Below are 27,303 nucleotides of genomic sequence, written 5' to 3'. Positions count from 1 at the left end.
TTTGTTTTTCTATATCTGCAGCAGACTTCCTACATTTCCAGTCAAGCATTGTATCAATTAAAATCAGCTAGAGTTTTCAAAAATGTTTGTTACATAGGGACGATGACATATTGGTGCATTGCAATTAAGTTCCCATTCTTTACATTAAAAATGTTACATTTGTCTACCAATCCAAATAGTTAGCAGACAAATCAACCACCACCTCTGTGTACAGTTTGCCAATTACATATGATCATTGATCAATTGAACTTCATTTTAATAAACAACTCTGTCATCCTCAAGGTGACAATTACTGTAGCTGTGATTTTTGATTGTTCTGCTGCTGTACTTTCCTACTTTATCCTCAAGTTTCAGATAAAAGCATAACAATTATATAAATGCAGTTTATGATAAGAAAAAATGTTTACAGAGCTCCATTTTCTTTAATGGGAAAATGTCAATATTTCCATTAAAGGAGTTGTATACTGTGTAAATTGTACAGCAGATATTCACTACATTTTGATCAGTAAAATATTTAATTAGTAATTTTAAAACTTCAAGGCCATACTCCACTGAAGGACTGCATTGTTGGAAGTGCCATTTTCGGATGAGACCGTAAAACTGGGCATTAAACATGACGCTGTTCAAACAGAAGGGGAGTTTTCACCAGCAATTTTAAGTAAGCATTACAATGAAAGGTTTAAACAGTGGGCTCAGACTCGATTTACGTTAATTGATAAGATTAACAGAGATACATTAACTTTGGGATGTTTTGATGACATGCTTAACAAGGCAAATGCAGTTTCCACAAGAATCTATATCACAGGATTTCTATCAAAGGATGAAAGAGGGAATCCAATTCGTAGCCATAGAGTGAATTGCAATATATTGAATATCATGGAATGTATTGGAAGCTCCAACCTAAGTACTAATGATGGTTTGTGTTCTCTTGTGGTATATCTCTAATATCAATGGTTTTCTAATCATTCAATTGCAATCATGCCCAGTTTCCCTACTCCAGTGTGCAGAGTGTGCACTTTAATTCGGTGCCAGTCTTGCACAGGGCCAATACAACATTGCACCGTGGAACCGGCAGGAGTTGCAGGCTGAATGAAGCGCCGCCCTGCGACTGGCCGGGAACTTCAGGGTGACGGCGGCACCACCGGGCGGTCGGTGTCGAGCTGCAGGACGAAGACAGCGCTGCCCAGCGGCCGGTCCGGAACTGCAGGCCGGGCGGGAGGACCGCAGGGTGACGGCAGCGCTGCCCAGCGGCCGGTCCGGAACTGCAGGCCGGGGAGGGGACCGCAGGGTGACGGCAGCGCTGCCCAGCGGCCGGGCTGGAACTGCAGGCCGGGCGGGAGGACCGCAGGGTGACGGCAGCGCCGCTGTGTGGCCGGTCTGGAACTGCAGGCCGGGGAGGGGACCGCAGGGTGACGGCAGCGCCGCACGGCGGCCGGGCTGGAACTGCAGGCCGGGCGGGAGGACCGCAGGGTGACGGCAGCGCCGCTGTGTGGCCGGTCCGGAACTGCAGGCCGGGGAGGGGACCGCAGGGTGACGGCAGCGCCGCTGTGTGGCGGGCCCGGAGCCGCCGCTCCGCTCCCCTCCCCTCCCCCACCCCACCCACAGCGACATGTGGACGTGAGGCTCGGGCCCGGCGCTTCCGCAGTCAGAGTGTGGCTTTGCCGGGCGTTCGGCTGGTGACGGGCTTCAACTCAGAGCCGAGTCGGCGGCGAGGATGATCACATGAGCCCGGGGCCTGTGCTGAAGCGGAGAGAGCGCGGCCCGGACCGAGGTGGGTGAGAGCGGGCGGGCGGGAGGGAGGGAGGCCTCGGCGTTTACAAAAGTGCGTGAGCGGCCGCCTTCGGGCCTGCGGCCTCGGCGAGCTGTGGCCCGCGGGCTCGGAGCCTGCTGCCCCACCGCCCCGGGGTTTGCCGGTGTCGCCGACGGCAGGAGGCTCCCGTTTGTCCTGGTTCCGCCCAGGGCGAAGGAGGGCGGGGATCGGACGGCGGGCCGGGGACTGGGCCCGGGCCTGGGCCCGGGCCTGGGCCTGGGCGGGAGGAAACCCCGGGGTCCCTGGGAGGGGGCAGGGCCGAGGCCGGGGGCTGTGGAAACTGGGGGTTGAGGCCGAATAAAGACGCTGAGAGCAATAATCTACCCCGGGGAGTGAGCAATAATGAGTATTGTGCACAGTGCCGGGCAACACACTGCAGGAAGTGTTTGGTAACACTTGGCTGGTTGTTACCAGGACTGGGGGATTATAACTACTTATGTGCAAAGTGCTTCTTAACTGGGGTTGTGTCCTTTAGGGAGGAAAAAAAAAGATTGAAGGGAGTTTTAATTCAAGTGTTTTGAAAATAATGCAAGGCCTGGACTAGGTGGACGACTGTGACCTATTTTTCTTGGTGATGTCAGTCACTGGAGGGCACAGATTTAATTGGTAAAAGGATTGCAAGGGTGTTGGGTTAAAATATTTCATTCTATGACTGGTGGAGGCTGAAATCCTCATTGGGTTTTTAAATAAAGTACGTGGATGAACACTTTGAAGAGTTGTAACCGGCTGTGAGGAGTTGAGGAATGGGATTAACCTGGTCTGTTTTGGCCACTGTGTGGTGCCATCTGTTTTTTTTTATGATTGTATAATAATAAAGATAGAGAAAGTAACGATCATACTGGTGGGGACGAATGTTCTCTGCAAGACTGAGGAGAAATTGACACAGTTTCAGAGTATCAATTGATGAGGCGGCTGAGTGTATGTAGGCCCAAACTTGCTTAATTTCTCCTTGTAGGGTAAAACCAGCTATCCAAGAAAGCAATCTGGCAAACCATTCTGCAGTTCCTCTATCACCAGTATACCCCTCCTTGGATTGGTGGACCATTCCTGTACATGATATTGAATTTGCAGTCCAAGGAGAGCCTTATATAATAGCAATAAGTTTATACTCTTGCATTTAAATCTTTATGCAATAAAGACCAACACACACTTTTTTCCCGAATTCCTGCTACAATCTTTGTGTGAGGATACTTCAGTCTCTCTGAACTCACTTTTCTACCTTTCACTGTTTTAAAACTACTCTGCTTTTCTATTTTTTCCTACCAAAATGGATGGTTTTATATTTCTCCACCTTTCCATCTACTCATTTATTCACTTAACTTGCCTATATTCCCTTGAAGGCTCCTTGCACATCTTCACAAGTAGGGTTGCCATCTATCTTTGTATCATGAGCAAATTTGGATATATTAGTCTTGCTTCCCTGGGTCCCAGTTTTTTCTTACAATACCTGCTATATCCCACCATTCCCCAGTAGTGGGGAAAATGTTAGAATCTATTATTAAGCCACTTGCTTAATAATAGATTCTAACATTTTCCCCACTACTGATATCAGGCTAAAAGGTTTATAAGTTCCCTATTTTCTTTCTGGCGCTTCTTAAATCCTATATTTGACACCTTCCATTCTATGGGAATTGTTCTATAATCAGTGGAAATTTGGAAAATGACACTTGTGTATCCACAACTATTTCAAAACTTTGGGATGCAGTTATCTGGTCCTGCAAAGTACTGTCTTTCAGTCCTATTAATTTGTCCATATCTATCTTTTCCATTAACCATAAATTCTTTCAGCTCCTCAGTGTCTCCAGGTATGTTCTCCACTATTTCAGGAATGTTTTCTATATCTTTTGTCATCTCGCACAATCTTTCCTTATTTCCAAGTATAATTTCTCCTGTCTCAGTTTATAAGGGACCCACATTAACTGTTGCTTTTTTTTTCATAACTGTAGAAACTTTTATGTGCTTTTCATGTTGCTCACCAGATCAATTTCATAGTCTGCTTCTCCTTATCAATTTTTTTAGTGTTGAATTCTGGTATTTTCCCAATCCTCGCTTACTGCTCTCTCACTATTATGTCTTTTCCTTTGACCGAATACTCTTTAACTTGTCCTATTCACAATGGTTGTACCAGCACCACTTCCAGCTCAGTTTTTGCAAAGTTACAGGGTCACTGTTCTGGGGACAGTCCCACCTTTTAGAATAAGCAGTCCGGAGTTGGTCAGTCAGAAGGGATAGGAGAGTGTGACTATCAGTGAGGCTATATGGGGATCCAGAAAGACCTTCAGCCCTTGCAGTTGTTCACCAGGTACAAAATTCTTGTAGCCTGTGTGTATAAGAGCGGAATGCAGGAAGAATGAGTATACTGAGCATGGCATTGTCACATGAGGGCCACTCACAGTGTAGTTAATGGGGGGAGGGGTGGTGGTAAGATATTATGCTATGAATATGAGTCCATAGGGTTGAGCCTGCCTAGTGCCACCATTTAGGACATCTCGTTGGGGTTGGAGAGTAATATGGAGTGGGAGGGGGAAGTGGGGACCAACGATGTACCTTTGAGTTTTGAGAAATTTTGGATTGAACTAATCACTTTTAGTCTTAATGTAAAATAATTACCATACTCTTCTACTAATAATTACCATTACCATCACTCTTCTCTTAAGATCACTTAACCAAAAGATTATTAGTTCCATTCAACATATGGATCTAGAAAACCAACTTGTATGCATTCTATAAATTTGTCCTCCACACTATTAATGCACATTTTGTTTTCCCAATCAAAGTTACCCATGGATACTGTGTTGCTATTGTCATGTTTGTTTCTAATTTGTTGTTTTAACTACTACCTTACATTATCGCTACTGTTTGGGTCCTTCAGAGAGCTCCCACAAATGCTTTTTGCTGTTATCGTTTCTTAACTCTGCCCAAACTGATCTCACTTCTTGTTTTTGCAAGCTAAAATCTTTTCTCTGTACTGCTTCTATCCCTGCCCTCTGTTCCACTTCTTAAAAATTAAGTATTCTGCAATATTTAGATCCCAATCTTGGGCCACTTTGCAACCATGGCTATTAGATTGTATCCATTTATTTGTATTGGTGTCATCAGTTTGTCTTTCCTGCAGTGAATGCTGTGTGTAATCAGAGAAGTTTAATCTTGTCTTTTTATCATTATTCCCTGTTCTGACTGTAATTGTAGGTATGGTCTTATGTTTGTATCTTCTGTCCCTTCCTGAAACCTTTGGGTTAGTATTACTTATTTCCCTACCCAGTATTACTACCATACTGTTTCTCTAACTTTTTAAATTTCCCCTTACCTGAGCCTCCCCTACATTGATTAGTTTAATATCTTATTTACACCCCTAGTTATTTGACTTGCTAGGGCACTTGTGCTAGCAGAAGTCAGTACTGGTGGAATAGCTCCCTTCTTCACCAGCATTGGTGTCAGTATCCCATGAATTGAAACGCATATCCCCCATACCAACCTTTGAGCCATGTATTCAACTCTCTGATGTTACTGACCTTGTATCGGTTTAGAGGTGGCTCAGGTAACAATTCAGAGATGATTACCTTTGTGGTTCTACTTCTTTGAATCCTACCAGCTCATACACCTTCAGCCGAACCTGCTCAGCCTTTGTCTCGCCAACACTGCCCTCTTGCTTACAGCATTAGAAGGAGGTCATTCAACCCATCAGGTACATGCTGGCTCCCAACAGAGCAATTCCATCAATCCAGTTTCCCCCCCCTCTCATTTCCCTGCATCTCTTCTGCATGCCCTTTTTACTCTTTTGGCACTTACCTACACCTAAGGGTAATTTACAGGACCCAGCTAACCTTGAAACACATCTTTTGGTTTGGGACAAAACTGAAGCACCCATTGGGAATTTGCACGGTTATGGCGATAACGTTCCAACTTCACACAGGCGGCACCTGAGGTCATGTAAATTTCTGGGTCCCTGGAACTGTGAGGTAACAGAACTCACTGCTGCATTGCCATGCAGCCACTCAGTGCAATAGCAATCAGAGATTAATAGTTGACCTGAAGACTGAAAGAAATGATTGACCTGGGATTGAGTAATAATAATCCCAGAGACTGAAAATAGTAAACAGCCTGGTGACTGATGAATAACCGACCTGAAGACGGAAGGTGATAAGTGGCCAGCAGACCTGGGTGTAAGAAGGGGACCGGGGATGTTGAGCAATAGAAGACTAGTTGTTAACCTCTGGTTTGAGTAATAGTCAGTGGGGAGCCTGAGTAATAATTATCAGGGAAACTGGGTATAGTAATTGTATTCTTCTTGGTGGTAGAATTTCCATGGGTCTATTGAAAAAAAATCAAACTGTTGTGTTTGTTGTAACTTACTGTAAATTGTAAAGGGATATTTGCCAAAGGAAACATTTGAAAGGGCAGATTAATGATCTGAGTGAAGAGCTCTGCCATTTAACTAGCATAGACGTAATGTACTGAGTGTTGTCTTTCTATATTCCCAATTGCTGGGCCACGTTGCATCATTGATTCCTTGATATACCAAAGGGTTGTGTTCCTAGAAAATATTTTAAGTGAAAATACATAAATCAAAAAGGCTTTTCCTATTAGTATAAATTGAGAATTTCTTATTGCATTCCAGGGGTCAACAATTTTGGTCAAAATTTAAATCTACATCAATACAAGAATCAAAACTAATAAAATACAGTTTTATTAATAATTAAATTTTAAATTAAGATAATAGAAACATACAAGGTCCTGAGCGGATGGACGGGGGGGATAGGAACAGAATGTGTCCTCTTGTGGGAACATCTCGAACTCAGAGTCACTGAGATGAGGTGCAACTTTTTCTCCAAGGATCATGAGTCTTTAGAATTCTGTTCCTCAAAGGCTGGTAGAGACATGTTCTTTGGATATTTTAAGGCAGAAGTAGGTAGTTTTCTTGATAAGCAAATGGATAAAAAGTTATCATAGGTAGGAATGTGCAGTTGAGGTTGCAATCACATCAGCCATGATCTTGCAGCATAGTGAAAGACCCTCAGTAGCTAGGGGGTTTATTCCTATTTCTATTTGTTGTCTATCTGTAAGTGGTAGCAGTGGCTTTGTAGGTCAAATTGGTGATGGGTAAGGTGAAAGGCTGAGTTATTACTGGTGTTTGGATGATGGTAGCAATGAACTGAGCTTGATGGAGTTTGCAAAGTTGATGGCTTAGGGTTTCTTTTGGTGACTGTTACTGGGTGGCCGATGAATCATTAGAAATCCGGAGCGCACTCATAACAAAGCATGATATTTTCTATCGTGTGGCCACATCAACTGCTGCACTTTGTATTGGGATTGTCACATTTAAAGTTGACTATTGCTTGCTTAGTGTACAAGAACGCCAAAAGCCTTTTAGTAGTAGTCAGTTTTGGTGGCAGTGGTGTTGAGGGCTTTTTATTCCTTTTACAACCTTCATTGCTCAAGTTCAAACAGATGCTTGTTTCTAAGCTCTTCACCATGACATTGCAATTACTCTTTCATGTCATCCTAGTCTACTTCATCAAACTCAGCTTAATTTGCCAACTTAACAATGTCTCTTTTGAGTTTTTTCAGCTTTATACATTTGATTAGGAGAGAACCCACCTTCCTAGATGATTTATTTTAGCTGCTTGGGTAAATATTTTGCAACCACAGGATCTGTACTTGCTGCCTTCCCAGAGTATAGATAGCTGTTAGGTAATTGAATTGCCATTCATGAATCAGGGTGCTGGAAATGCACAGCTGGCGAGTTGGCATCTGAATAGAAAAAAGGCAAGTTGGGGTTTGATTATTCAGAATTAAGAGATGGACGTTCATCAATTAATGGGGCTTGGAGAGGAGTCACCATGAGGAATATGAATGAAGAGCTGTTGTATTGGCTTACAATTTGCTTCCCTTATTCTATTGTCCTGATGTAACCTTCAAGGAGACAGTACATCATCAAGCACCCTGCTCTGTCTAGTAGTTCTCTGCGGTGTCAAGCTATCTTAACAGAGGATTTCAGTGAACTGGCTGTTTTGATGCGTGTGCAGCAGAAAATATCCATCAGATCATGCTTTACCATTTGACATAATGAAATTGTGCTGCTTGTTAAATTGTTCCATTCAATTAGACTGGCCTTTTCCCTGGGGTTTTTCTTTAATGATGGGCAGGGTACTTGTTTGACTTCCCTGACAGCTGGTTGTATGTGCTTGAATGTTATAAAAATGTGCCCATAAGGAAGGTATGACTGGGCTGGAGACAAAGTAATGCTTTTTTTTTCCAATATCATTAGGGTACAGTAGTGACCATTTATAATATCATTAGACTGTCAGAAGTACTGATTGATTGTCTAGACCACCTGAATAGAACCTAGTTCCTCCTGTGTACTTTTGTTTACAATGAGTAAGGATTTCGGTACTTCAGTATTCTGTTTCTGAAAGCAGCTATAATTATGGAGGATAAGTGTGAAATACTGGCTGGGATAAACATTTTAAAAGGCTTACTATTAAGGGGTTCAGCATCTTCCAGTTCTGCTTGCCATATTGCAGGAAAAATGTGATTTCTCTGCAGAAATTACACAAATTTATGAGCTTGTTGGCAGGGCTGGAAGAGGACAGCTGAAAAAAATTGAATAAGCAAAGGATAGTTTCTTTGGAAAAGGAGGCTGAGGAGAGACTTAATTGAGATGTATAAAATGATGAAGGGCCTAAATAGAGTAAATGAGAAAGATCTATGTCCCTAGGAGAGGGATCAAAAACCTGGGGGGGGTGGGGGGGCATAATAGGATCAGAGGGGAGATGAGGAAAATGTTTCAGCCAGAGGATGGTAGCAGTTTGAAAGGGTGACAGGAAGGGCCAATTGGAGGCCCAGTATAGAACATGCATAAAAAGATATTACACAGCTCTTGACCTTTTGATATCTACTATTGCTTATTAACTTTATTTTTCTTTAACTTCCTCATCTTTGTTTGGCATCCTTTAGTTACAAGGTGGTGCTCTACATCTATGCTTAAATACCTTTCTTGGACAGATAAACTGTCTGACTGTTTTTATTGGGATCTGAAATTCCCAATGCAGGTACATTGCAGCCTCAGGAATGTGTTTGTGTTCTTTCTGTAGCTCTATAACGTGGAGGTGATTCTTTGAGAATACTTAACTATCATGTATATAATGTTTTGATCTGTGAGCTCATTTAAGTTTTGTTTCATTCACAGTTTTGTACTGTCAACTAAATGTAAAAGATGGGAGGCAGGAAATTAAGAGAAGCTACGTCATTTTCAGATAATGAAGAAGATTTTGAAGGTAAACTTCATGTTTTCACATTTCGTTCAGTATTAACTATGAAAACATTTGATTGCTAGAAAGCAATAGTTTTAGTAATATCAAATTTACAGTTTATTAGCAATTAAAAGGAGTAGAAATTTGACTCTGACCACGTGCTGTATGTATGATATTGCTGTAAATGCATGCTGAAATTTGGCATGGTAATTAATAATTAGTTTATTATTGTCACATGTACAGTGAAAAGCTCTTTTTTTGGTTTCATCTTCCCATCTTGTTACCATACTCCTGAGCTAGTTAGTACTTTTGTTCAATGCTTGGGCCTCAAGATACAGATGGTAGAGGACTCTGAAGTGGAAAATTGGCTGATCAACTGATTTGGTTGTCTCATCTTCTTGGCAAGATAATGTTTGCAGAAAATGGTCATGGCGGGTGAAAGATTAGCTGACCAGTAAGCTGCATACAGTAATTTGGGCTTCCTCTCCTTTATCATGAATAATCACAATTCTGCCCAAGACCAGGGAATGGTTAGATCGCTTGTTCTTTTCTTCAAAGGTGCAGCAGAAGTTGATTTGACAGTGGAGTTTATGAAAAGACTTTATGCTCTCGGTCAAATTTACTTTTTGTTGGAAGCAAATATTTGATTGTGAACTTTTGTAGAGTCATAGAATCATATAGCACAGATAAAGATCCTTTGTTCCACCATGTTTACATTGACTATTATGTACATATTCTAGACTAATCTCATTTGGCAGCACCTGGTCCTTAGCCTTCTGTGCCTTGGTGATTCACGTATCTATGCAGAGGTTGCTTAAATGTTGTGAGAGTGCCTGCCTCCACCACTTTGGGGCAATGTATTCCAGATTGTGATCAATTCTGGGTGAAAAAAGTTCTTCTCAGATTCCCAAATATTCTTCCTCTCTACCCCACCCCCACTCCTTCCCCCTCCTTATATTTCTTGTGACATCTTTTTCATAATGAACAGTTGCATCTAAGGACATCTTAGGATGTGTGTGATGCCCATCCCTTATCACCTGGAGATGGCACTTCTCAGCCCTTTTGAAGCACCAGTGTGTTGGTACTCCCATGATAGGTTGAGCTGAAGCCACTGATGTGGAATTAAGATGATATGGTTAGCAGCTTAACTTTCATGTTTAGAGGGTTTTCAGACAAATTAAGGAGATTAAAAAATAAAGGGGGTGGCAACATTAGTTCAAGAATGAATTACAGTTGTGAAGAGGGATGATGTATTAGAAGGATCATTAAGCTGTTTATTCACAGAGTGTGGGTGCCTCTGGCAATACTAGCATTTATTGCCTGTCCCTAATTGCCCATGCATAAAAGAAGCACTTAAGAGTTGATCATATTGGTGGATCCTTAGTCTCGTATTTGGCCAGAACCTTCCCTGGAGGATATTAGTAAACCAGATGAGTTTTTACGGCAATCTGGTAGATTCAGGGTTATTGTTACTGATACCAGCTTTTCATTTGGATGCTTGAATTTAAATTCTTCGATTGTCATGCTGGGATTTGAACTTGTTTTTCCAGATCACTGGTGCAGGTCTTTGGATTCTCGTCCAGTAATTACAGCACATTACTGTACCCACAATAGCATGAAAGTAAGGCAATGTAAGTCGAAGAGCAAAAGGATAGCACTAAAAAGGAAGTGGACTATGGATTCCAAATAGTCTGGGGGAAATTGAAAAGAAAGTTTGTTGGTGTATTTCAGACAGGTGAGGAAATGCTAGGGCAGTAATAATTGGGCATTTTAATTAACGAAGTATTTACTGAGATACAGCCAAGCGAAGGTTGCAGAGGATATAGAATTCCTAAATTGCATACACAGCAATTGAACCAGTGTGTAGCACTTCCAATGAGGTACATTGGGGGTGGGGGGCGGGTGCGTGGGGGGAGCGGGGGGCGGGTGCGTGGGGGGAGCAGGGGGCACGGTTCTGGATTTAATTTTTATAGAAGGAAGTTGCATTAGGGTTAGGAGAGCACTTTTTTGATTGCGATCATAATTCAGTCAGATTAAGCATGATTATTTAAAAGGACAAAGGTAAGATAGGATTAAAAGTTGTACATTTTGGATAGACTAATTTTACTAGAATGAGATAATATTAGAAATAGAATGGAAATTCCTACTTGGGCTTAAATCATTTTCAGAGCAATGGGAGGCAACCAAGAAGGAGATTCAGTACGGCTTGAGGTAAACATGCCTGCAAGGAAAAAGAAAGTTAGGGTCAAAATTGTTACCCTCTGGATGATAAAGCCTTTGGAGGGGAAGATAAGACAATACAGGAATGGTTATGTTGGAAAGCAAGAACAATACTACGGAAAGCAAGAACAATACTACAGAAAGCCTAGGAGACTATAGAAAGTACAGAAGTGAAATTAAAAGAGAGGGTAAGGATAAAAAGAGAGGACAAGGAAAGTTGCTGGCAAGTAAAATCAGGAAAAATCCAAAGATGTTATATAATGAGCAAGAGAATTACTAAGGCCTATTAGGGACCAAAACGTAACCTACATGTTGAATATTTTGCAGCCATCTTCATGAAAAAGGGAGACGATGCTGATATAGTTAAAGAGGGCATATATGAAATAATGGAAAGAATAAAGGAGTCAAAGAGGAAGCATTACGGGGTTTATCATCTTTGAAAGAGGTTAAATTGACAGGTCTGGATGAAATCTATCTGAGGCAATTAAAAGAAGCACTGGAGGAAATTACAGGAACTCTCCTCGCCATTAGGACCTGCATGATTGGAGTACACCTTGGGTACATTTGCATTATGGGACAATCTCACCAGTCTCACGTGACAGGGTTAGTGGAGAACCTGCACATTCTCCACCATCCCTATCATGTGGTAGGATTACCACCCCCATCCTACCACATGCAGTCCAGATTGACAATTAGACAACAGGTGAGCTTTCACTAAATGCTGTCACTTGTGTTTCGTGGAACTACATCCTTGAGATTCACTGACAGCATCGTGACTACAGTTTGCCATTGACATTCTTGGTATTCTTGGTTGAGTGACTTCCTGAACCCTAAAAACTTGTGACATTGACAAGGCTCAGTTAACTTGTATGAATGATTACACCATTTATACCACTTTGATTGAACTGCTGCAACAGCACTAATGAGGTTTATCACCCAAAAGGCAGCATTGTGCTTAATCAACATCCCTATAACTGGACTCTATTTGCATCCTTCTACTGTGGCTGCAGGAAATATTAACATTGTAGAAACTCAGCAAGCTTACTTTGGCAGTATCTATATAGCTCCATAGTCAAAGACAAAAGCAGTTAGATCACAATAAATATCATGTGCAAAGTCACTTCCAACTTATAACCTATCCTAATTCATCGACCAAATATAGAATCATAAGACATTCTGACAAGGCCATTCAGTCCATGTGTCGATTCCAGTTGAAAAAGAGCTACCCAACTTAATCCCATGTTCCAGCATTTGATCCATAGCCCTGTAGACTACAGCTTTTCAGGTACACAGCTTTAAAAATATAGTGAGGGTTTCAGCCTCTACCACCTTTTCGGGCAGTGGGTTCCTTACACCAACCGTCCACTGGGTGAAGTATTTTCCTCATATCCCCAATAACACTCTTAAGTCCATTTCCCTGGTTTTTCATCACTTAGTTAAGGAAATTAGGTATTTTTCTGTTTACTACTTCTGGGTCCTTCATAATTTCATACACTTCAGTTAAGTCTCCCCGCACCCTACTCTGCTCCAAAGAAAACCGTGACTTATCCAATCTTTCTTCATAGATACAATTTTCCAGTACTGGCAACACCATGTGAATTTCCTCTGCACTTCCTCCAGTACAATCACGTCTTTCCTGTTAAGTAATAACTAGAACTGGACACAGTGTTCAAGCTGTGGTCTAATAAGCATTCTATACAGTTCTAGCTTAATCTTTCTGTTCTATTCTCTGTTCCTCAGCTAACAAAATAAAGCATCCTACATTCCTTTTTAACCATCTTATCTACCTCTCCTATCTTCAAGGACCCATGGACATGCATCAAGGCCCCTTTGTTTCTCCTCACTTCTCAATATCCTCCTAATTTTCATTCCCTTAATTTGTTGTATTTTCTTAAATACATGTATCCTTGGATTAAATTCCATAGCTTTTCTTCTCAACTGACAAGACCATCTTCTTGAAGTCAAAAGTGTTCCTCCTGCCTGTCAACTGCACAACAATTTGTATATGATCTGCAAATTTCTTTACCATACTCTCTATACTTGTGTCTAAATCATTAATACTGTATAAACAACTAAAAGCAAGGGACTGAGTATGGAGCCTTTTGGAACCCATTGGTAACATGGGGACATAATAAATAAAAGCAAGAGTAGGCTATTCTCCTGTTCATGCCTGCACCATCATTCAATAGGATCAAGACTGATCTTTTATCTCAGCATCACTTGCCTGCACTATCCCCATATCTGATGATTTCAATAATATCTAAAGATCTATCAATCTCCTGATAACAGCCAACATCATCCTTTACTTCCTTAGACAATTTAAAGTCCAATTTGCCACTTTCTCTCTTTCTCTCTGAGCCCAGGCATGAAAATCCATGCAGACTACATCAACTACACTGCTCTCATTAACCCATCTTATTATCTTCTCAAAAAATCTTAACCAAGTTAGTCAGATATTTTCCCTTAACAAATCCATGGCAATTTGTTTTTTATTAATTTGTGTCTTTCTTTGTTAAGAATATACTGTCCTCAGAATTAATTGCAATGAATTGTTCACTGCTACTCCACTAGTTACATCCTTCCGCTCTGTGGCACACCTGCATTCAGCCCGTAGGGGCAACCCTGAGCTTCCCGTTGCCTGCCACTTTAATTCTCTATCCTGCTTCCATTCTGACCTCCTAGTCTGTGGTATCTGTATTGTTACAAGGAGACCCAATGTAAGCTTGAGGGACAGCACCTGGTCTTCCACATGGGCAAGTTGCAGCCTTCTGAACTCAATATTGAATTCTGCAACTTCAGGTAACTTCATGTCTCTGTCTGTATGAGTCACTCATCTGTGATATTAGCTCAGCTTGTTTGTTTCTCCCTCTGGAAGTGGAGGGCATGTCCAGCCTGATCTGCTGAGCATGTCTTCCTGCTCTGCATTTTGCAACTCCTACATTATTTTGTCTACGTTCTCGCGCTCGAACTGCTTCCATTCATTCATTGTCCAGATAAACTTGTTTACAGCTTATCCCCATGGTCACCTTGGTTTTAACCCATGAGTAACATGCTCCCTCCCACCTTCCCTGCAGCTTAACAAACTTCTTTTGTCTCCATCCCAGTTCTGACAAGGCGTCTTCAACCTGAAACATTAACTCTGTTTTGCTTCCCGCAGATGCAGCCTGACCTGCATTTTCTGTCTTTATTTTACATCCTTCTGGCCTGAAAAGGACACATTTATTCCAAATATTTTCTACGTGACAGCCAGTTTTCAATCCATGCTAATGCACTTCCTCCAATACCTTGAGCTCTTAATTTGTGCACCAGCGTTTTATGTGGCACCTTGTCAAATGCCTTTTGGAAATCTAAATACACTACTTCTATGGGTTCTCTTTTTTATCAACTCTATTACATCCTCAAAAAATTTGAGTAAATTTGTCGAGCATTAATTTCCCTTTCACGTTGACTAGATACAATGTATTCAGTTTTTCCAGATGATTAGTTATTTCCTCTTTGATTATTGACTCTAGCATCTTGCCAACAATAGCTGTTAAACTAACTGGCCTATGATATCCCACTTTTTGTTTTCCTCCCTTTTTGAACTCGGGAGTCACATTCACTGTTTTCTAATCTTCTAGTATCGTCCTGGAATTTAGCGAGTTTTGAAAATTTCAGCCAATGGATCCTCCTTTAAAATCCTTGGGTACAGGCCTTCGGGTCCCAGCGATTTTGTCCACCTTTAGCCTCGTGGTTTTTTTCTAATCCCTTATTCCTTGTGAGTAGAATTTTTACAATTTCCTCCCTCTTGTTTAAAATTTCCACATTGTTATCTGAGGGATATTTGTAATGTTATCCACAGTAAAGACTGATACAAAAAAAATTGATTCAATATATCTGCTGTTCCTTTGTTTCCAGTTATTAGTTCACCAGCCTCATTCTTAATGTCTCACACTTGCCTTAGCTTCCTCCTTCCTATTTATGCATTCATGGAAACTATTTTTGTACTACATGCAAGTTTTCTCTCAAAATTAATTTTGTCTCCTTTTTGTGAGCTTTTTAGTCTTTTGCTGCTGGATCCTAAAAAGTTCCCAGTCCTTTAGCCTACTACCAGCCCTTGCCCTACTTTCAATTTAACATTATTCTTGACCTCCTTTGTTAACCACAGATTGTGCCTCTTTCTCATAGACTATCTTTCTCTAACTGATAAATTTCTACTGAGCATTATGGACCAGCTGTTTGGACGTCTGCCACTCTTCAGCTACTGACCTGTCTCTTGGCATAGATTCACAGTCCACCTTAGACAATTTCACATTCATAGCCATTATAATTGCCCTTATTTAAGTTGAAGGTATTAGTTTAGGTCCTCAGGTGTTCATCCTCAAACTGCATCTGAAATTCTATCATATTGTAGCCACTTCCTCCTAGGGAATCTTTAACCATGAGATCTCTTACTAATCCTTCCTCATTACATGTGACCAAATCTAAACTAGCCTTGTTCCTGGGTAGGTTTTTGTATGGAACAGTACAGAATAGAACAGGCCCCTTGGCCCATGATGTCTGTGCCGACCAGATGGCAATCCAAACTAATTCCATCTTGCCTGCACGTGGCCTATATTACTCCATTCCTTGAGTGTTCCATAACATACTGCTCTAGGAAGCAATCCCTGACATACTTCTCAAATTCTTCCTTATCGGTTTGCTTTGTCCAATCAATATGTACAAACTAAAATCTCCTATGGCACATGTAGTTCCCTTCAAACATGCTCTAGATATTTCTCCATTTATCTAGAGGTCACATTGTGGGGGCTTATAGACTACTGCCATCCATGTGGTGTTTCCCCTCCTATTCATGATTTCAACCCAAACTGATTCTACGTTACTATTCCCTACCTTCATATCACGACTCAACAGTGCTCTGATACCTTTCTTGATTAACAATGTTTCCCCAACTCCTTTCCCCTTTGACCTTTTCTTTTGGAACATTGTATAATCTCGAATATTGAGCCCCCAGTCCTGGTCACCTTGCAACCATGTTATTAAATCATACTTGCACGTTGCTTTCTGTGCAGTCAGCTCATCTACCTTATTGGAAATGCTGTGTGGATTCATATAAAGATGCATAAGCTTTGATTTTTTTTTTGCAAGTTTTTATTAATTCTGAATTTGCTTTATGCTGCATACTTCAGTTTACATTTTCTGCCTCAGCCTGTCATACTTCGCTTGTCAATTTCCCCCTCACTGTCCTGTGCAACTGCTCTTTTATTTCCTCTTGATATATTAAGCATCCTGTTCTTAGTGCCCTCCTTCCTCCTGTTTAATTTGAAACCCTGTTTATTCCATCCCTCCTGACTTGTGCCTTGCAGGTGGTGGACACACTTTGGGATGCCAGGAGGTGACTCATGCCATTAGAATAGCCAGCCTCTGACCCATTCTTGTAGCCACAATGTTTATGTGGCTGGACTACTGAGTGTTTCTGGTCATCGCTGACCACCCCAGGATGTTGATAGCAGGGGACTCGGCAATAGTGGTGCCATTGAGTATCAAGGGTAGGTAATTAGACTCTCTCTTGTTGGAGATGGTCACTTATGTGGCACAAACATTACTTGCCACTTACCAGCCCATGTCTGAATGTTGTCTAGGTCTTGCTGCATGCAGACGTGGACTACTTCATTTGCTGAGGAGTTGCAAATAGAATTGGACATAATGCAATCATCAGCGAACTTCCCCACTTCTAACCTTGTGATGGAAGAAAAGGTCATTGAAGCAACTGAAGATGGTTGGGCCTAAGACACTACTTTGAGGAACTCCTGCAGGGATATCCTGGGGCTGGGATGATTGATTGACCTGCAACTACACAGTCATCCTCCTTTGTGCAAGGTACGATTCCAGCCATTGGAGTGTATTCCCCTTGATACCTATTGACTACTGTTTTACAATTAGTCAATTGTTGCTTTGATGTCAAGGGCAGTTATTCTCGCCTAACTTCTGGAATTTAGCTCTTTGGTCTTCGTTTGGACCAAGGCAGTGAGGTCTGAACAGCATTAGTTGGACTGGATATTCCACACTGACAGGTAGAAGTCAGCATTATAACTCAGTGGGATAGCTTGGCCAGAAATGCAGAATATTTCTGGAGTACAGGTCTTCAGTACCATAACAAGGTGGTTGTCTGGTCCCACAGCCTTTGTTGTATCCAGTGGCCTCAGCGATTTCTTGAAATCAGGTGAAGTGAATTCAACTGGCTGATGGCTGGCTTCTGCGATAGTGCGGGTTCTTGGACAGAAGTTAAAATAGATCATCCATTTGAGATTTCTGTGATATTTGGTTGAGGTGTTGTGTGTAGTGCTAAGCAGAGGCTTTTCTTGATTTTATTTAGCATGACCTTGTGACTCTTCATGGGGTTGGGAAAATTTCCAGAGACCTTTACCAGAGTGAATATTCCTGTGTCCATCATGGATCTATTTTGTGATGAATATAACAAAACTGCTCCTAACTATATTAAAGCTCCCATGATCATAGTGACTTTTGATGACATCTCGGATAGTGAGGAATTTCCAAAATGGTGGGTTGCTATTGTTTATTGTATAATTGAGTAGCTTTCTGGACTGCTTCATAGAGTTATTTTAGTATGGGAGGTGTGGTGGGAACATAAAAATTCTGAGTGGTATCATCGTTAGAACCTACTCCTCAATTAACTTGCATTAGAAACTTAACCTGGACTGATCAAACTTAGATTGGTAGCTACTTGAGTTTGGTTTGTCATCTCTTTGGAAAATAGTTTGATTATTTCCAACATCCCAGAATCTAGTAAGTTTTTCATTGACAGTCGGTGTGTCTAATTTCTGCATTCTAGGGATTTGTTGTGTATCCTCCCTAATGTATAGTTGAAGGAAGTAGTAATAGTTTATATATTAGCTAAATTGTACTTATTCTCATCTTCTGTTTTGTACACATTTCATTTTTTGGACTCCCATTTTTTTTCTCTGATCTCTTAAACTTTTAACATTATTTATTACTACTTTTGTCTCCATTTTTCTGCTCTGTCTCAATCCTTTTGCCCTGTGAAAGTGTTGGTTCTGCTGCTGTTTTCTAATTGTTAATGGCATATTCTTATAAATCTTGGATGTGCATTTAAAACCTACTGGGATCTACTTTAAAAGGGCCTACTTGATCACTGCTGAAATGTTGTTAATCAAATGTCCCAAGAGCTGGGGTCTTACCAACATAGTATAACTGGTATAGTTTTACAGAAGATAAATACAGCATATAGATAATCTGGAACGCACTGCCTGAGGAGGCAGGTACTCTCACAACATTTAAAAAGTATCTGGATGAATTCTTGAATTGCCATGGCATAGGTAACCAAGGGCCATGTACAGGTAAATGGGCTTAGTACAGCTGGATGCTTGATGGTTGGCATGAACATGGTGGACTGAAGGGCCTGTTTCTGTGGTGCATAACTCAATATATGAAACAAAAATGCACAGATTGTTGAAATATACATTAAAATATATTTGTATCCTGTTTTATTGTCTTCAAAGCCCAGATTTTGAACATTTCCTGAATATTATTGAAGTGACTTATTACCAGATCAATGTGCTATAGTTTCACTGACATAGCGTGTAATGACGGCCATCTGCTATTTTTATCAGCCTGCACAAGGAACTACGTGGTAGCCAAATGAATACCTTGCATTCTGATAGTCTGTTTTGTAGATTCTTTGTGGAATTTGAACAATTTGCTATGTACAAGAAAATATTAAAACTAGTTGCTTCCAATAATGTATTTTGCGCATGTTTCTCATGCTGCTAGAAATCTGAATATTAATGCATAATTTTTTAAGATAAGATTTCTTTATCAATCACATGTACATGGAAACACACAGTGAAATATATCTTTTTGCGTAATGTTCTGGGGGCAGCCTGCAAGTGTTGCCACGCTTCTGGCGCCAACATAGAATGCCCACAACTTCCTAACAACTTCCTAACCTGTACGTCTTTGGAATGTGGGAGGAAACTGGAGCACCCGGAGGAAACCCACGCAGACACGGGGAGAATGTACAGACTTCTTACAGACAGTAGCCAGATTTGAACCCGGGTCACTGGCGCTGTAAAGCGTTACGCTAACCACTACACTACCATGCCTGCCCAGTAGTGTACCGTGTACAAGATATTGCTGTGTTTGCTCATAGAACAGAAGTAATAAAATACCTATTTTGACTTGTGTTTTACTGCAATTCAAAAATAGTTCTAAAGGCTTCAAATGGTTCAGAGATTAAATTTGGATGTATTAAAATTATTGCTGAAAATACAAACGTCATAAAAGCTCATTTGAAAGATACTGTACAAAACTTTTTTGTTCAGAATATCATGCAAGATTTATGGTTGTCTCTGGATGTGCCTGTGCTTCTGATGTTGAGATCATCATGTAATGAACCAAAACACTCCAGAACAAATGAACCTTTAACCCTGTGAAGTATGTGCATTTGGGCTATATATTCTGTTGTAATAATCAACCAAAAATAAAAACGAGCTAATGTTGAAAAGATTTCCCAATAGGAAAGAATATTTTAACTTTAAATCAGTTAGTAGCTGTAACAATTAAACAGTCAGCTGCAGTATGATAGAAATGTCGTCTTTTGACACATTGATGTGTCTTTTGAAATGTGATATGCACGGTTGATGTAAGACAATGTGGAAAATCTACGTTCATTACTGGAATTGTCAATCATACTAAAGTATCCATTATTTTCCACTGATCTGCATTATTCTCTGTGTCAAAGTATTCATAAATTTGCTGTAATTTGTAAAATATTGAAATTGGTATATTATTTAGGGTAAACTCACTGAATAGAAAAGCTTCTATAGTTGATGCACTTAGTAGGTACCTGCTGTGCTGATCTGTTATGGCAGGGAAACTGACTTACTATTATAAAATGCAGCTAACCTATATGAGGAGAGGTGTAGAGAAAGCATCTTGTTTCATTTTGAAAAGTTACTTTATAAACATTGCTTGTAAACTTGCTAGAATGAAACTAAATGCTTTAATGAATCAGAATAGGGAAACATTTCACAGATTGTATTCCTTGCCCCTTTGTTGGACTCTTATCGTTCAAACATTGTAAACTGATTTCTAGTTACTGCAACGTGAAGGTGACTGAATACTGAATCTGCAAAGTGAAGATGGCCGAATACTGATTCTGCACTACGCAAGACTTTCATTTGAAACACTGAACACAAATGGCCTAAAATCCTTTTAACATGGAATCGGCAACATGACTGAACTGTCATCTGGGGCCATATGTGTTCTGATGTCATTATGAATGCTTCTGTTAGAGAGCTGCCTTAAGCTACTCTAGTCAGCACACACTGAGTTTGAAACAAGGTCTTTCTAGTGTGGGATAGCCTTTTAAGTGTTTCCATACATTAAGGAACTTTGTTTCCCAGGGTTTCTAAATAAAAACAATTTTAAGACAGCAAATCTGGGATTATTTACTTTGCATTTGTTTCTATAGAAAACATTGTGAATTTGCTGTGAGCTACGAATTGATGGTCCTCACCACTGATCTCAAAGAAAATGACCAACAAAGATCATGATCCCTGTGGTTTGGAATCCTCCTTACTTGCTGTACATATGTGGTTAGGTGTCAGTTTAAGGGAAACCCCTGGTGTCCACCAATAGTGATATCACCAAACTGGCCGAGCAGCCCAAAATCCTCACCGATGTCAAACTAAAAAGTGAAAGGCATAATTGTTAGCTAATATTTCCAAACATTTTCCAGTGATGAACAATGATTGAAACATGAGATTAAGATAGAAGCTGAAATACAAACCTTTGCTACTTTGTTTTTAAAAATGGAATACACTATCCCTTGAAATGTTTATCTGGAAGATTTATAACCTACACATGCAAAATTGATTATTTAGACTTTGTGTTTTAAGGATAATAATGTTTTCAAGTGGTTGATAGTTGGCATGGACACTTGAAAATTTGCAACAGGCTGTTTTTTTTTAACTTTTTGGCATCATCCTCTTCATTAAAGGAATGTAACTGATCACAATTTTACAACAGGGTGAACGCAAGCCTTTTTTGAATCCACATGAAAAGTTAAAACTGTACAAATTGGTATTTGATTTCTGAGTTTCATTATTTTGTTCTGGAGCTGAGACTTGTTTGTTAATTTTTTATTTTTTTTCTTGGGACATGGACAATTTTGACAAAACCCTAGGGAGTTTTGTCCCACGGGGAGATGGTCCTCGTGGTTGTGGTCCTACTCTTGTGTTTATTAACAAATTCCATGGTATTAGTTTGTTTTTATTCCAATGATATTGCTCTTTAGGCTATGGTCAGAACCAGCAATACACTTTAAAGTAAGCTTGGGGAATTGTTACAGTTCATCGTGGATTAATGTACATATGGTTACTATAGTGTGCCTGTAGTTGAGTGGTAATAACCAAATAACTACTTTGGTCTGGGTATTGTAGAGCTTCTGAATTATTACATATGCACTTATTTAGTCTTTTGAAACTTCAGCCTCACTCATAAAATGAATCTGGTAAAGAATTGAGATTTTGAGGAGTCCCACAGTAGCCCACATGTCCCACATTATTGGGAACAGCCTTTCTGCATATAGTCCACAAGAGATTTTGTAAAGTTCAATGAGTTCCTATCTCATTCTTCTAAACCGTAGCAAATACTAGTCCAGTTGCCCTAATTGCTCTTCATTTGTCCTTCTTGCCAACCCAGGAATTGGTCTGGTGAACCTTTGTTGCACTCCCTCAATAGAAAGAACATCCTTCCTTGGATAAGGAGACAAAATTGCATGTGTGGTATCACCAAGGCACTGTACAATTGTTCGATGATTTCTTTGTTCCTTTACTCTAATCCTGTCACTGTGAAGGCTAACAGACCATTCAGCTTTTTAACCACCTGCTGTACCTCCATGCTTGTTGCATGTGGACACCGAAGTCTCGTATCTCCCCCTTTGCTAATCTATTGTTATTCAGATAATCTGCCTTCCTGCTTTTGCCACCAAAGTGGATTACCTCACATTTATCCTCTTTGGACTGAATTTGTATTGCATTTACTCACTTGCTCCACCTGTCCAAATTACACTGGGGACACTCTGCTCCCTCTTCACAGTTCCCTGAAAGTAGTGTCACAGGTAGACTGGGTGGTGAAGAAGGTGCTTGGCATGCTGGCCTTCATCAGTTAGGACATTGAGTATGGGAATTGGGACATTATCTTGCAGTGGTACAAGACCTTGGTGAGGCCGCACCTGGAGTATTGTGTACAGTTTTGGTTACCCTGTTTATAGGAAAGATGTCATTAAGCTGGAAGGGTGCAAAGAAGATTTGAGTATGTGGCCAGGACTCAAGGGCCTGAGTTATAGGGAGAGATTGGCCTAGAACTAGGACTTTATCCCTTGGAGCGTAGGAGACTGAGGAGAGACTATTTAGAGGTATATAAAATCATGAGGGACATAGATAGTGTGAATGTACCTAGACTTTTTCCCAGGGACAAGAAATCAAAAAGTAGAGGGCATAGGTCTAAGGTTCTTCAATTCCTCCCTCTACTAGGCCCTAGGTTCTCTAATGTTTTTGGAAGGTGATTTGTGTCCTCCATGCAGAAAGAAGCAAAGTTTTGGTTCAATTGGTCTGTCATTTCTTTAGTTTCTCACTATAAATTTTGGGTGTACAGGACCTCCATTTGTTTTCATTAATCATATTCCCTCCAAATATCTATGGAAGATTTTACAGTAATTACTTTGGTTTACTCCAAACTCTCATATTCTATTTTTCCCCTCAGAATTAGCCCTTGGTCCTGCTTTGCTCAGTTCTAAACTCTGCCCAGTCCTCGGGTTTGCTGATTTTTTTCACGCAAATTTATGTCTTCTTGGATCTAATACTGTCACAAATATCTATTGTTAGCCATCCTTCCAATTGTGCCAAATAGGAGCGAACAATTGTAATTCATTTATGCACTATTTAAATGTTTGCCATTGCCACTCCACCACCAATCCCAGATGTAATATTGCTCATTTAAAGCCAGCTTTCGCCTCATACCACTATAGTTGTTCTATTTGCATTCAGGGCATTAGTCTTAGAATCAAATACGTCACAATCCATATGAAGAATTCCATTATGTTATAGTCGCTCCAAGGGGCATAGCACGACAAGGTTTCTAATTAATCCTTTTTCATTACACATGATTCATTCTAAGATGGCCTGCTCTCTAGTTGGTCCCTTGATGTACTGGTCCAATAAACCATCCTGTATGCACTCCAGGAATTCCTCCTCCACAGTATTGTTATTAATTTGATGTACATGTAGATTAGAGTCATCCATGATTATATTTGTTTCTTTATTGGATGAGCTTCTAATTTCCTGTTTTATGCCATCCCCAACATCATCACTACTGTTTGAAAATAGTGGCCCCACTGCTGTCCTCTTGAAGTTGCTTTGTCAATGCATCAATGATATCGAAGCCTAAAATAATTGTATTTATATGAGAGGTGTTATTGTGGTTAAGGTAAGAGTTCTTATTGAATCAATTTTTATTATAAATTCCTTGTCTTTTCTATGATTATTTATAGCCTACCAACAAGTTTGTACACTTGGAGTCAACCACTTTTCTGATTTTGTTAACAGGTGAAGAAAATGAACAAGAACAAGCTGATAATGGGCTGTTTGTTCCAACAAATCAAATTGACTGGTGCCCTATCTGCCTGAATATCTTTGTGGAACAAGAAGTGGCTGTTCCTGAGAGCTGTTCCCACATTTTTTGTCTGAGGTGCATTCTTGCATGGGCTGAAGTAAGCAAATTGTTAATTGAACAGTTTTATAAATAATTTTATTGGGGAGAGAAAAACTGGTTATATTTGGAAATGAGTTGGAAATAGAATAATGAATTAATGTTTATGTAACTTAGTCATGCAAGGCAAAACAGTAGATATAACTGAAGCAGTTAAGAAGTGTCAAAAGATTTACTTAGCAAGACTGGGGGGAAAATACAAGCAATAGACTTATTCACCAAATTTAAAGTGTGACAGTTTAATTGAATGCTCTTACTCTACACTGGAGGAGTTTAGCAATTCAAGCACTGTATATGCTAAGTCTGCTTGTTATTCATGATGGACAGGGACATAGACTTCCTGTGGAATGTCTGTAAGGCCACTGGCAATGACACCAAAGCTTCAGTATGTGTGTTTCAGTATGCCAAAACAAGTATGGTTTGCTTTAGATTTACTGCAACTACTCCCCAGCACCACCACCACCACCCGCACCCCCCCCCCTCCCCCGTCTTACTTATTAGTTGAAATCTCAGTATGAAGGTACAGTTGGCTGCTTCAGCAGGACACTGGTCTCATCCCATACAAGAGGTGTGCTTCTGCTTGTCCTATGTATCAAATAGCCTTTGAAACACAATGAATGTTGGCATCATTAGCAAGACTGGCATTTGCTGTCCATGCCTGGTTGCTCTTGAGAAGATAATGTGAGCCACTACAGTCCATCTACTATCCTGAAGAGTGTTTCAGAATTTTGACCTGCTAAGGAGTAGAAGTATACAACTGTCAGATGCTATGTGACCTAGAAGTGTGCTCTCATGATCACTTTGTCTATGTCCTTCTGGATAGTCTCGGTTTGGGAGATGGTGCTGAAAAGCATTGATGTGTTGCCACAGTGATCTTTTATGCAGTGTACACTGCAGCCACAGAGGTGGAAGGCATCATTATTTATAATAATGAAATACCAAACAAGCAGCTGCTTTATTTTGGATGGTCTTATAATTCTTTTGCATTGTAACTCCACTCATCCAAGCAGGCAGAAAATATTTTACCTCATTCCTGACTTGAGCCATGTTGATATTCTCTTGGAGCACAAGGCATGAGTCATATCCTGCAGAAAACTCTACCTGACCTCTGTTAGCCACAGTATTTATGCTGTTTGCTCCAATTATGTTCCTGGTGATTGGTTTGATGGTGGGAGATATGACAATGATAATCATGGTTACTATGCCATATGAAGGATGTGGTTGTTGACTAGGATGGGGCATTACAGTTAGGAGGAGAAACAGTGGACTGGGTTTGTTTTCCTTCGAGCAAAAGAGGCTGAAGTGGGTCTTAATAGAGATGCACAAAATTATGGGGAGCATTAATAGAGTAGATAGGAGCAAACTAGAGAGTGGTGGTTTTGGGTAATGGTTTAGAGGGGATCTGAGAAAGAAGTTTTTCACCCAGAAGCTAGTTGCAATCTGAAGTACACTGCCTGAATGGGTGGTGGAACCTGCTTCCACCACAGTTAGTGAGAGTAACTAAATCGCCATGGCATAGAAGGCTACAGACCAAGTGTTGGTAAATTGGATTAGTATGGATAGGTTGGTTGGCATGAATATGATTCTGAATGATTCTATGACTAATCTAGCAACTTGTCTGAGAATAATTTGGGAAAAAGTACTGCAGCTGAAATTAGAAAACTGTTGGCCATTCCCCACTATCCATTCTGTGATGAAATTTGTAATGACAGTTTTCCAGTTAATTTGGTTTCATTGCTTGAATGTTCCATAGAAACTGATCATGCCATTAGAAAGTAGAAGTGTGGCTTAAACTTACATTTGTAATTTTTGTAATGTTTTACAGAAACTCAGTTCCTGCCCAATAGATAGAAAGCCTTTCAGTGTGGTTTATAAACAAGACAATATAAAGAGTAACACAAAGGTATGGTATATAATTTTTGATAATTGGTAAATACAGATATGTTGAATATTGAAAATAAAATGAACCCAAGCAGTTAAATATTATTGAAGTAAGGTACAAGAATGCCCATTCATAGTTTTGCCAAAACTTGTATTGTCTGCCTTCACTCTGTGAAATAGAAAACAAATCGTATTTTAAATTCAATTTCTGTTTTTTTCCTCCATATTTCAGATTCCAGTGAAGACATGCTTCAGTAAAAAGTCAGGAGAACAGAAGGATGGCAGCAGTGGACATTATATTGGTGTCACAAGGTTTGTAGTGACAAAGTCCTCTGAGGTTATCCAAATGTATCTTTTGCAGTAATTGGTTGTCGTTCACAATACTCTCTGCTTGCGGAAGACTTTCATTAATGGGTCTGGAACATTTGACTTTCTGGCTTCATACCTTACAGAATGCACCACTTTGGCATTCCTGCAGAACTCCTAACCAAGTTCACAAGAAATGAGGAGCAGAAGTAGGCCTGTCCAAGCTTGCCCTGCCATTCAATATGATCATGGTTGATCTGCTCCAGGCCTCAACTCCTCCACGTTACCCTCAATTCTGCGATCTTTCAAAATTATTTCTAACTCCTCTTTAAGTACCTTGTGATCTAACCTCCATAACCCTTTAGTTTGCAAAATTCTAGCAATGTACCACCATCAGTTACGAGATTGGGGCAGAGTAATTTCTTTTCATAATGTCCTTTCATTTGAGACTCTCCCACTTGTGGAAACATCTCAACATTTATCCTGTTATATCCTGTATGTTATAATAAGATCCCTCCCTTCTTCCAACCCCCCCCCCCCCCCCAACGCCTGTACCCCTGTCCCATTCCACTAAACGTTAAAGAATGCAGATCTAACTTCTTTAGCTGTTCATGGTAAGACAGCAAACCATCCCACCAGTAATCAGTGATTCCTGTGGGGTGCACATGTTCAGCAATGCAGGTTCAAAACTTACTGAACGTTTAGCTCCTGAGAGTTGGTGGTTCTAAGCTGAATCTTCAGTCCAGCAAGTTTCATCCCATTTGTATTTCTGTACAGCCAGACAATGTTTCCAAAGAGTTGAATTGAAGGCATGCTACACACCATGGCATAATGAATTCATTGTATTTTCTTGTGTTATTGGAGCTAAAAATAGTAACTTAATTTCACTAGCACAAGGGAACTTGCCATTACTAACATGCATATCCACAAGTCAGTAATTTTTGAAAATATAATTAAACTAATGTTTGCATTTCCCCCTGGACTTTGTAAAAGATTGTGTTGTTGCTTACTGTAATTAGAGGGTTAATATGCTCTGCATCA

General features: G+C 40.3%; 1 protein-coding gene across 1 annotated transcript in view; it reads left to right on the top strand.

The window, feature by feature from the left end:
- Window positions 1-1,593: 1,593 nt before the first annotated feature.
- Window positions 1,594-27,303, top strand: part of scaf11 (SR-related CTD-associated factor 11) — a 52,054-nt gene continuing 26,344 nt past the window's right edge. Inside the window, exons 1-5 of the mRNA XM_052030170.1 lie at window positions 1,594-1,771; window positions 9,000-9,087; window positions 23,913-24,076; window positions 25,901-25,978; window positions 26,189-26,268. Coding sequence (XP_051886130.1) covers window positions 9,027-9,087; window positions 23,913-24,076; window positions 25,901-25,978; window positions 26,189-26,268 — 383 coding nt within the window. The 5' untranslated portion in view covers window positions 1,594-1,771; window positions 9,000-9,026. The remainder of the gene's footprint in view (window positions 1,772-8,999; window positions 9,088-23,912; window positions 24,077-25,900; window positions 25,979-26,188; window positions 26,269-27,303) is intronic.

The sequence above is a fragment of the Pristis pectinata genome, chromosome 15, assembly GCF_009764475.1.
Source record: "Pristis pectinata isolate sPriPec2 chromosome 15, sPriPec2.1.pri, whole genome shotgun sequence".
NCBI lineage: Eukaryota > Metazoa > Chordata > Chondrichthyes > Rhinopristiformes > Pristidae > Pristis > Pristis pectinata.
This window is presented reverse-complemented; position numbering and strand designations above follow the sequence as displayed.